This window comes from Fukomys damarensis, unplaced genomic scaffold, assembly GCF_012274545.1.
Source record: "Fukomys damarensis isolate Sample0158 unplaced genomic scaffold, DMR_v1.0_HiC HiC_scaffold_15, whole genome shotgun sequence".
NCBI classification, from domain to species: domain Eukaryota; kingdom Metazoa; phylum Chordata; class Mammalia; order Rodentia; family Bathyergidae; genus Fukomys; species Fukomys damarensis.
The window spans coordinates 35,143,781-35,156,292 of NW_022900927.1; the positions used below are offsets into that span (position 1 = coordinate 35,143,781).

The window sequence follows — 12,512 nt, forward strand, 5'->3', positions numbered from 1 at the left end:
ACTAACTGGTTTCTCTGCTTCTAGTCTTGCCCCTTTCAATTTATTGTCTGCAGTGCAACCAGAGTGTATTTCTAATATGATTAAGCATAATCTCTGCTGATGAAGTTGAAGTTGACACCATGGCACACAAGACATTTTACAGTCTAATTCTCTTTATCCTCACCCTTCAAGCTCTGGCCAGCTAAGCTTTCTTTTGTCCCTTAGTCTTGCAATATTTTTTTCTCTCTACCTGGAATGTTCTCCTCTTCTATTCCCCAGTTCTAATAGGTGAATTCCACTCTCTTTAGGTTTCAATTTGGATGTTTCACTTTTTCCTTTTTTTTTTTCTTGGTACGAGGGATCAAACTTGGGCCCTTGTGCTTGCGAGGCAGGTGGCAGAACCACTGAGCTTAATTCTGGGCATGTATATTTCTTCCTCTAGGAAGCTCTCTTGTATTGAATTAGTTGTGCACAACATGATTTTCTATAGTACCATTTATTTTCCTCATCACATCCTAAGTATAATTGTCTTTTAAATAATAATGATAATAATACCCTCAACCAAAGCTCCATGTGAGCAGAATAATTTCTTCATTGTCCAGTTCATGTGTAATGAATGAACAAATTTATATCTCATCTGTCTGAATTCAAGTCCAATGAATCTGAAATAAAATGTGTGTTCAAATCAAGCCTTACTGAAATATATTTCCTCTCACTCCATTTAAAACACAAGAGTAGAAAAACATGTCATACTTGTCCTCACAGATCCAGAAACTGGTTTGCTGTAGGTTTTCCAGGCATCACCACTGACGGTCTTGACACTGAACTGATAGGATCTCCCTGGACGAAGACCATAAACAATACGTCCTTCCGATTTTTTGTTGCTGTAGGGGTTGAAGATTGTGAGTGGATCCCTGGGGAGCCACTGCAACTCAAAGTCATTGTAGTCTGTCCAATCTGGGGGTCCCTTCCAGGTAATGGCCAAGGATGTATTCGCAACATCAGCAAATGACAAAAGACTGGGAGGACTTGGGGCTGTGTGTAGGAGGAAAATGAAAAGCCACATAATCACATCAGTGCTCAACGAAAACAAATAACATCACTGAATGACATCAGACATATTTTCAATGTACTTTGTTGGAAAGGTCAGCTTGGTTAAAAGGCAGTAGGAGCTTTAAGTTATATTATTTACTATGTACAAGGCACGGTCCTCAAGTGTTACACATACCTTTCAGATTTTATAATCAGAATTTCCTTAGCCAGGCTACTGTAGGGCATGAATGTGTGCCAAATGGGTTTTAGGTGTGGGACAGTGTTGATTCCATTAGTGTTTTGGGTTAGGGTGGGGATTCATAGATAATCATCCCCCATTTTAGATGGTCTTATTGGCTGACCCCAGGGTGGTATACAGATATCATTTATGTGTGCCCAAGACATAAAAACATTCAGGAATTACAGGCCATAGCAACATAATGACGATGTATATTATTATCTTCATTTTAAAGATATGAAAACTAAAGTTTAAAGATGTCTAATGACCTACTAGCTTTATACAGGTAGGTTGCAGTGCTAAGATAAGGACCTAGTTCTTAAAGTGTGTGTATTTTATCCTCTATACCATAATGCCTTTGTAAGGGTTAATACACGGCACATCATCATTGATTTTATTATTATTAAAATCATAATGAAAAATGTGTTTAAATTAAAATAAACTACTTCCCTCTAACACTTGGCCACTGGTGATTGGGCTTCTTACCTGTTCTGCCCTCCCCTGTGATCCTGTTGCTGAAATCTCCACTATGAGTTACCACACACAGTGTGTACTTCCTTCCAGGGACAAGGCCATGAAAACGCCACTCTTTCAGGTCCCTGTGTTTCCAGTTTTCCTTCTTAGTGCCATTAGGATTGTAGAGAATCAGTTCATAAAAGTCGAGGTCTCCGGGGGCTGGACTCCAGGTGAACCAAAGGCTATCTGTCATGTTCTCATTTAATCCCTTGAGATGACTCACTGGGGCTGGGACTTAAACAGAAGAAAAGCTCTTACTGAGAACAAAGCAGAACCAAAGGCATCTTGACCTACAGTTGAGAATATAAGCTATTCCGGGCATATATATATATATATAGATAGATAGATAGATAGATAGATAGATAGATAGATAGATAAGCAGTATGTATTGTGGGGTCAGTTCATACTTGCATTTCAGATCAGTTATATTAAATGTGGTAGAAATTAAAACAAAACAAAACAGGTGGTGACTTCTATATGCTTGCACTTTGATAAAGAAGTAAAATAAAATCTTCATAAATGTTTAACACTAATCAAGTAATTTGCCACTTAGGTTATAAAAGACCCAGAAAATGTTAATAAATGGTTGTGTCTCTTCTCACGTTGACCCATCCTGCTGGCAGCCACCATCCCACATCTCTCTATATACTTTTATTTCTATTTATTTGTCTTTTGGCTCTGCATTTTTTCCATAATCTTTATCCAAATCTGTGTTGCTATATCTTTATTTAAGAAAAGACTCTTTAGCCACTCCTACCACTTTGCAAGTACAAACTAGTCACATTACCACCTGCTCTACGGGTGCATGAGCTTTTTTATTCTTTGGACAGTGAAGGCTATTGCTCCCTTTTGGTAACTTTACACATGAATGAGCAGATAAGGGAAGTGGCACAGGGGACAGGTTGCCTTGGAAATGATAACATCTAGGTAATTCGATTTATGCTCTAAGCATATCACTGAGCTTTTTCATCTTCTTCAGAACTCCTACTGATGCCCTTGAGATATGTTCTTCACATAACTTGCTCACCTTCACGTCTCAGCTGAAATGCCTTCTTTGTTTAAAGCGTTGTTTTTTCTTTCCAAGTCACTGTCATGACACATTTTCAATTTCTTTTGTAGCATTTAAGATATTCTAAAGTGATAGCCCTTTAAAATCTACTGTCTTAGTTCTTTTCTCCCTTAAAGTCAAGCCCTCTGAGACAAGGGGTCTTTCTGCCTTGTTCATTGTGGTATTCCAGGAATGAGCCATACATTTGGCATGTAAGAGCACTTGAAAACTATTGTTAAGCCACAGTAAAAAGTTGAATAGGAGAAAAGGGACTGAAATCATGTAAAAAAAAGAGATCCCATTTCTCATTTGCAGCCAAGAGACCTTTCCTTTTATCTAGTACTATTTTCTTCTATCTAGTACCATGTTTCCAATTCATAGCAATGTGTGGTTGCCTTTCTCTTGTACTGCCTTCTGCTCCATCTACGTCTTGTATAAACCCAAAGAACATTGAATAGAACCATGATGGGTTACAATCTTCTTGTATAGTTTGACAGGAAGTAGAGGAGCCAGATTCATTTTTCACCAAATTCTATGAGGCAAATAAATGGAGGTGAAGTAGAAACCAGTACAAAAACTGCCCACAAATTACTCACAAATAATCAAAGGCCGCAAAAGGCTAAAGGTCACACATTCCTATAAAGCTACCTGCCCCCTGGATAGAAGAGGGAACTGAGACCAAATCAGGAAAGAGCCAATGAACACAATTTCCTTGGTGTTCATCACTGCTGGGTCCAAGTCTTACCTGTTCTGCCAAATATGAATGACTCATTAGACAGTTCCCCACTGTGAGTTACAATCACCATTTTGTACATTCGGCCTTGCAGCAAGTTCTGGAAAGAGAAGCTCTGGACCAGTGGGTCAACTTGTGCTCTTTCCTGAAGAGTTCGATCCGGGTTGTACAGAAAAATGTTGTACCAGTTGAGTTCCCCCTCTGAAGCAGTCCAGCTGAAGGATAGATGTCTAGTGGAATTTTCTGTGATCCTCAGATTGGTGACAGCTGCTGGGACTGGAAAAGTAAAGGAGGGAGAGAATAAGACAAAGTTCTGGTGTGTCAGTGCCATAGTCTAGGATTAATATCTGCATAGACACACTCCACCCAAAACACATGGTCCCTGCATTAAAATAAGTGGACTTGCAATGGCTGTAAAAAACAAAACAAAACAAAATCTTTTTTATAGTGCTGGCCACCTGTTGCTTGCATGGAGTACCCTTGCACGGAAGCAACCCTTTCCAGTGGATGTTCATGTCTGTGATCTTATGCTATTCCCAATGTTGGTTTCAGACAATTCCGTAGGGTACTGTCATGAAGCCTCAGGGCATGGTGGCCTGGATTTATACTGGCTAAGTCACCATGTCCATCCACACCAAACAATAGCACAGGTACTTGAGGCCCTATGCAGGATCAAGTTTAGTCTATATCTCAAAGTGAGGCTTCAGCAGCTTAACATGGAGGAAACTGAAGTCATGATGGCTGATGCCCGATGGCTATGGGATCAAATACATCCCAATCATGCTTGAATGAGTGGCATGCCCTGCACTCACAAAAACTTCTTCTGTGCTACTCCCTCCTCCTTAATCATGCCTTCCAATAAGTCCTACTTCAAATCCAAAGCAAAAACAAGAAGAAATGCTGATATCACAGAGACTGGAAAATAAAGAAATCTTGAAGTTTGTGAGTTACGAATTCCGAAAGTATTATTTTTTTAAAAAATACATAAGAGATCCCAAAACAACAGTAATGGGAAATTATCTTATCATTTCCCTTGTTGCTGGGATGAAATGACTGACACCTGCAACTTAAAGGAGGAGAGGCTGGTGTCGGGCTCACAGTTTCAGGAGTTTCACTCAATGTCCATCAAGTTCAAATGCAGAATCATCACAATAGAAAGGGCCTGGGTGGGGGAGGGAGGGAAGCTGCTGACTCTGCGTGGCCAGGAAGCAGAGAAGGAAGAGAGGAGCCAAAGAGAGAATTATACCTTCCAGGTCGGGGACCCAGTGACACATCTCCTCCAACCAGGTCCCACCTCCTAAACATACATGAGCCCACCCGTGAGTGTGGCACCCTTAGGATCCAGTGACCTTCCAAAAGCCTGGTCTCTGAGTGTACGAGGCTACGGAGGGACATTCCAGATTCAAACCACCACAGAAATTATCTTCACAGACTTTTATTTTGGTTTAGAATAAATACGAGTGCAGTGTAGGTGAGTAAACACTTCTCTAATACCGAGAATTAGATCAGGGATTAACAGACTAAGACATGGCTACTGGAAGTAAGGAAGAACGGTAAGAACAGAGTGGGTGGGAACAAAAGGGGAAAAAACGAATAGAAGAAACTAGATGTAGGAATATGGGAAAGAGAAACAATGCAGAAAACCAAACCCATTAAAAATAGCTGCTAGAAATGACCAACATTTAGACCAGTGGAGCACATGCTGCTCGATTCCCTGAATGTCAGAAGATGCCTATAGAAACAGAACAGGACAAGTGTCGATTCTGACTTCCCTTGGATTCTCTTCCCTTCATCCCAAATAATCTTTCTCTGGCTCTTTTCTGCTTTCTCCTCTCCTTATTCCAATCCCCTAAAAGTTTCTTTTTTCCATGGTTCCATCCTTCATCTCTTTCCTAGTCTATAATACTAATTAAGCAATTAATCTCATTCCTTTTATGGATTTAGCTAGCGTTTTGGACCAAATCTTCATGTCCATCTCACTTATCTTCTGAGTTCAGATCCATTTTTTTCCCACTTGCCTATGGTTCCCTCTCTTTGTAATCATTTTGATATATCCAGTTCAACACAGACTGCACAGATTTCTTCTTGACCTTCACTCTTTGCTCTTCTTCCTCCTTAATTAATGACATTACCTTCTATCAGACACCCCAGGCAGAAACTCTGGAATCTACTATTCCCTCTCTTACAATGAGTGCAGCCACCGTGTGCAGCCTTACCTAATGCTGAAATATTTTGTTAACATAACCACGAGCAGACTTTTTACTGTTCTTCGCCCAGGCACATACCTCTCAGAGACTGGGCCTTGCTATTAGATCTGCTTTGAGATACTCTCTATCAGGTATTTACATGGGTGTCTCACTTATTTTAGATTTTTACTCAAATAGCATGCTCTCAATGAAGTCTTTGAGGACCGTATTATCAAAATTTATAACCCTCAGCACTTGCTATCTCACTGTCTGGCTTTAATTTTTTTCTTGAATCTCTTGTATGTTTTGCTTATTTGGTTATTGCCTTTCCCCCTTACTAGCACATAAGCTTCGTGACTCTGAGAGTTTTTAATTTACTTCTGTGCATCCAGCAGTTGGAACAGTGTTACCATATCGTAGTTACTTGGTAATGACAAAATTAATAAACCAGTTTCCCCTCTTCTGGTAACTTCTCCATTTAATCCATTCCCCTATTGCCATCTCACTTATCTTTTCTAAGGTACGATTTATTTTTACTCCAAAATGATTACTCTTTAGCTGAGATTTTACTGTTTTCTCATTGCTTACAAGTTAGAAAAAAAAAAGATAAACTCCTAAGGAAAGGTATAATTTGGCCCTAATCTGGCTTGGCAACTTTAGATTTCTGTCGTGCAGCACACACTTTAGTTACACACAACTTCTTATTCTCCTTCTCCCACCAACTGGCCTCTGCACAGATTAGTCGGTCTGCACAGGCTGCTTTCTCACATGTCTGCATGGAGAACTCCTTTGTTCTTCAGGACCATTCGGAAACCTTACATTTTAAAAGATTTCTCAATTCTACCCTATGTCTGTGTTTCCCCGAATGTTGGGCATTCTTCTTTTATATACAATCCTTATCACAATATATCATCATTTGTCTATGTGTCTGTCTCCCTCACTAGTTAGTCCTTTGCTTGCAGATAAGAAGCATGCTTTATTTATCTTTATGTCCTATAAATATCATCAGACTCCTTCAGACTTAAGCGCTTAATAAGTAAGTACCCAATTAGACTAATGTGGTTGTTGGAATAATGCCCCCCAAATACATATCTTACTGGCCAGAACCTGTGACTATGTTACCTTGTATGGCAAAAAGAACTTCATAGGTGTGATGCAGTTACAGATCTTGAGGTGGGAAGATTATTTTGGACTGTCAGGAGTGACTGACATAATCACAAGTTTTTTTTCTCTCTGCCTCTATCAAACCCAGGACCTCACACGTGCTAGGTAAGTGCTCTGACACTGAGATACAACCGCAGCTTTAAAAAATTTTGTAGTTTTTAATTGTACAATTTCATGGAATACAATGTGATAATTTAACACATATATACTGTATAATAATAAAATCAGAGTTTATGTATCTTAAATGTTTAATTTTTATTAATACATAATAGCTATACATATTTTGGGGCATCGTAATAATTCAGTGGAAGTATACAATATGTACTGATCAAATCTGGGTATTTAATATTTCCATCTCCTCCATTTTGTGTCAGGAGCTTTTGAGCTTCTCTCTTCAAATTATTTATTAAATATGTTATAGGTTAAAGAGAACTATATTCTTCCTAATTGTGTTTTAGTACCCATTATCCAACTTTCCTCTATCTTCTTCCCCAACTTTCCTAGTCTCTAGTAATCCTTATGTATCTCGAAAAATTTGTTGGCCATTTGAATGTCCTCTTTTGAGAAGTATCTATTCATATTCTTTGCTCATTTTTAATTGGATATTATTTAATTGTTTGAGTCCCTTTAAAATTCTAGCTATTAATTCTTTGATAGGTGAGTGGTATGCAAAAATATTTTTCCCATTTTTTTTAGGCTGTGTCTTCACTCTAGAGATTGTTTCCCTTGCTGTGCTGAAGTTTCTTAGTTTGATATAGTCCCATTTGTCATTTTTGCTTTTTTATTCTTGTACTTTTGGGATTGCATAAAAAAATCATTGGCTATACTGATGCCTTGAGCTGTTTCTCCTATTTTTTCAGTTGTTTCATAGTTTTATTGTTTCAAAGTATTACATTTAAATCTTTGATTCATTTTGAGTTTATTTTTATATAGATGAGAGATAGGGATCAAGTTTCAATCTTTTGCATTGTATATCAAGTTTTCTGAGTACCAGTTATTGAAGAGGCTGTCCTTTCTCCAATGCATGTTTTTGGTACCTTTGAGGAGATCAATTGGCTATAAACATGTGGGGTATTTCTGGGCCTGCTAATTTATTTCATTGGTCTTTATGTTGATTTTATGCCAAAATTATGCTGTTTTGATTACTATAGCATTGTAGCATATTTTGAAGTCAGGGAGTGTGATGTTTCCAGCTTTGTTCTTTTTTGCTTAAGACTGCTTTGGCTATTATGACTTTCAGCTTCCATATGAATTTTAGGATTTTTTTTCTAGTTTTGTAAAGAATGTTATTGGTATTTTGATGGAAATCACAATGAATCTATAAATTGCTTTGGTAGTATGGACACTTTAACATTATCAATTCTTTCATTCTATGAATGTGGGAGACCTTTCTATTTTTTTTGCGTATATATTATTCAATTTCTTTCATCAGGATTTTATAATTTTTATTTTATTTATTTTTTTCCTTTTTATTGAGTTCATTGGTACATTTTAGGTATACAGTGCAGTTACATTCATCATTGGGATCTTGTACCTTTACATGACAGGTCTTAGTTCTCCTTTTTTCCCCTTGTCCCTGCCCTTCCTTCACCCTATAATTTTTATTGTAGAAGTCTTTCACTCCTTGGCTGAATTTACTTCTAGATATTTTCTTTTCTTTCTTTCTTTCTTTTTTGGTACTGGGGATTGAACTTGGGTCCTTGCTCTTGCAAAGCAGGCCCCCGAACCGCTGAGCTAAGTCCCTGGCCCTTAGATATTTTATTTTCTTTGTAGCTACTAGGAATGGATTCCACTCATGATTTCTTTCTCAGAAATGTCATTATTTATTTAGTTATTTATTTTTGGTACTGGCTATCAAACTCAGGTCCTTGTGCTTTCAAGGCAGGCGGGAGAACCACTGAGCTACATCTCAGGTCCTGCAATGTCATTATTGATTTATAAAATAATAACACTGATTTTTGTATGTTGGTTTTGTATCCTGCAACTTTACTTAATTTATCAGTTCTAATAGTCTTCCAGTGGAGTCTTTAGGTTTTTCTATAGATAGAATTGTATCATCTACAAACAGAAATAACTTGACTTCCTCCTTTTTAAATTTGTAGGCCTTGCTTAATTGTGCTGGCTAAGACTCCTACTACTGTGTTGAATAAGAGTTGTGAGAGTAGACATCTTTTCTTGTTTCAGATCTTAGAGGAACGCCTTCAGCTTCCACCACCATTAGGTATGATGCTGGCTAAGAAATTGTTATAGAAAGCCTTTATTATATTGAGGCATGTTTTTACACCTAATTTGTTCAGAATTTTTGTAATGAGGGGATACTGAATTGTCCTGAATGCTTTTTCTGCATCTACTAAAATAATTTTGATTTTCTCCTTTATTTTGTTCATATGATGTATTATATTTATTAATCTATTTATGTTGAACTACTCTTGCATCCTTGCAATGAATCCCAATTGATCATGACAGATTATCTTGTTGCTCTGTGGTTAGATTAGATTTGCTAGTATTTTTGCATCTGTATTCATTAGAGATGTTGATCTATAGTTCTCTTTACTGTTGAGTCCTTGTCCAGTTTTGTTACTAGAGTAGTTCTGGCTTTGTGGAATGGATTTAGACAAACTTCCACCTTTTTAGATTTTTCAAAAAGTTTGAGAACTCATGTTGGTTAGTCCTGGCTGGGGGTATAGGCTCACGAATGGCTGTTCTTAGGGGAAGGTGGGCATAGGGAACTACAGTGGTAGAAAACTAAAACAGCGAGCTTCCACTCCTGGTGGTGGTGAGGGCCATCCTGCAGCTGGCCACAGAGGCTGTAGTGGAGAACTGTGGATTCCCACTCTATGGCGCTCACTTTCTGTCCTGGTGCAAGAGTCCTTAAACAATGACAGAGGAGGGGAGAAGAGCAGAGAAAGAGACATAACAACAGATGCTGAGGTAGGAACGAGATTGTAGCTACAAGATGACATAGCTGGGGACTGTGGAGTCTCCAGAAGTTGAAAAAGGTAAGGAATAGACTTTCCCCCAAAAGTCTCTGGAACATTCATAGGTCTGCTGACACAGGACAACTTGATTTTAGTTCCATTTTCGGACTTTAACTTACAGAACTATAAGATAATAAATTTGTGTTGTTTTAAGCCATCAGTTTACGGCAATTTATTACATTAGCAATAGGGTTCTAATAGTGCCAGTTTTAATAAAAAATCTGAATTGGAGTGTGGTGGGCTGCAGCCTGTATACCTGACTGGTGTGGGATTATCTGATACAAAACATTAAATTATGCTAATTACCTGTTCGGCCTTCAGCTTGGGCTTCCTTGCTAAAGAGACTTCCGCTGACAGTTAGGATTTGTATCTTGTATTTCTTGCCTGGTGTTAGATCTTCAAATTTGTGCTGCTTAGCAGTAGCTGGCTCTGATGTGTTGCTCAGAAGGATCTCATTTTCATTTAGAAGCAGGATATCATATCGTTCTGCCACACCAATAGCTTTTTGCCAACTTATTATTAAGGAATGACTGCTATATGCATTATCTGCACTTATTCCCTGGACAGATGCTGGGACTACAAAGAAACAAGAGAAGCACGAAAATTCAGCTTCAGTCCCTCTGGTAAAGTAACTAATTGAGAGAGACTCTTGATTGAATCAAATCAAATTGAGTTAAATCAGACTCCTTATCTCTCTGCCCAATCATATTATTATCTTTTGTTTCTGTCTTTTGGCCCAAATCAGAAATATAGATTGTCACTCTCACCCTTCCACATGTAATCAAACACAAATCTTGAAGTTCTGTGTCCTAAATATTTCTTCTTTTGAATCTGTCTCCTCTCTTCTCTCCTGTCACTATATTAGGGCAATGTCGTCTGTTTCATACGTTATTGCCCCAGCTCCTCACCCATCCCCTTGCTTCATTACTCCCACTGTTTTAAATTCCACACCACACTTGGCATCTTCTTACAGCCAGTCCATGCCAAGGGTGCTTCAGGGGCTCCCTGTAACTCTAAAATGCCTTACCAGCCACACAGGCTCTTCATGATTTTGTTTATCTGCTTACTTGGGCACACACCTTACATTCTTTAGTATTCTAAATGCCATGTGCTTTCTCTCACCTCTAGATCTCTGCTTTTTCTACTGAAACCAAGTGAACCTGTACTTCACCTGGAAGACTTCTTAGTCTCTGTGTAACTATTAGTTCCTCCTAGAAGACTTCCTTGACTCTTTTTATTTGCTTCCATAATATCCCAAATGTGCACAGTAATTCACTTCTACATCTTCTTTGTTACACTATAAAATTATTGGTCAATGGCTCTATCTTCCTAATGAATTCTCACTTTATAAGTGAGACATAAGGTCAGAAGCACATAGTATGGCTGTAGATATGAAATACATGCATAGTAGGGCATGGCATAGAAGCCATAAGCCCTGTTGCTAAATAAATGGTCAAGAGAATAGGAAGCACCTAATCCAGATGGGCCTAGATTTAAATTATGGCTGTAGTTTGTATTACATGTAAACATGTTGATGTTTAATACACTCAGGTAGTCTTATTTTTCTCATCTCTAAGACAGAAACAATGATCTGTATCTTGTAGTGTGACCAGATGTCATTTTAGATGTCTAGCATTTTGTAGGTACTTATTTTTGTTTAAAACATAACCTATTAATAACGACATTGACATAAACAAATAGGTACAGTTCATTCATTTGATACTTATTCTTTAGCTAACATAGGTATAGCAGATGGCAAAGTACTTTTTTTCTTAAAAATTTTGAGAAAAGGATAAAATTTTAAAAGATGCATAGTTATATAAATTGGTTAAAATAAAAAAATGTATATCCTTTTAGCAAGTATAAAAATTTACTCAAGTGATTTGGTTTCCAGTTATTTTCATTTGTTTAAAAAATCCCTAAGAAAGAAAAATGTAAAGAAAAAATGAGAAAGCTTCTTGAAACCATAGTGAACTGTGCAAACTCAGGAGATGTAAAATTTGAACTTTTTGATTTGTATACATCTAAGTCCACTAACTGTTCTATTACAGAAAATCATGGCGCATTTCTGCCATACAGCCCTACTCCAGGTGGACACTCACCTGTCCGCCCAAAAGCATCTCTCTGGTTCCTGAGGGACCCGCTCACTGAGGCAATTGTGACCCGGTACTGCTCCCCAGCCTCCAGTCTGTGGAATGTGTGCTCAGAAACATGCTTGGGGATGGTCTGAGATTCCACCTTCTGATTCTGCCTGAATGCAGACACCACATAGGAGTCAACATCCCCACTGCCAGGGGTCCAGGTCACCTTCAGGCTATCTGTGGCTCCATTGGGAGAAATGTGAACATTTTTGACAGTACTAGGCACTAAAAAAAAAAAAAAAAATCAAACTAAATGTCATCATATAGAGAATGGTCTGTGGAAATTTAGAACTAGAATTTTCATGCAGGGCGGGGTATATAGTCACTTAGTGGTAGAGTGCTTGCCTAACACCTGCAAGACTGTGGGTTCAATCCATAGCACTGTGAAGGAAAGAAAGAGGGCGGGGAGGAAGGGAGGAGGCTAAGCTGAGTTGTCATGCTTTTTATATTTTGGCATTTTTGAGAGTGCACATCAAAGAAAAGGTATCACTCAGCTG

General features: G+C 38.2%; 1 protein-coding gene across 5 annotated transcripts in view; it reads right to left on the bottom strand.

Annotated features, from left to right (window-relative positions):
- The window catches only part of Ptprb (protein tyrosine phosphatase receptor type B), a 121,137-nt gene that overhangs the window by 41,261 nt on the left and 67,364 nt on the right, over window positions 1-12,512 (bottom strand). For all 5 annotated transcript variants that reach the window (XR_002025127.2, XM_019206541.2, XM_019206540.2 and 2 more), the window contains 5 exons: window positions 11,977-12,240; window positions 10,181-10,450; window positions 3,559-3,822; window positions 1,736-1,999; window positions 733-1,014 (listed from right to left, as the gene is read on the bottom strand). Coding sequence is in view for 4 of the 5 variants with exons in the window: in XM_019206541.2 (XP_019062086.1) it covers window positions 733-1,014; window positions 1,736-1,999; window positions 3,559-3,822; window positions 10,181-10,450; window positions 11,977-12,240 (1,344 nt within the window). In the remaining variant the exon portion in view is untranslated. The remainder of the gene's footprint in view (window positions 1-732; window positions 1,015-1,735; window positions 2,000-3,558; window positions 3,823-10,180; window positions 10,451-11,976; window positions 12,241-12,512) is intronic.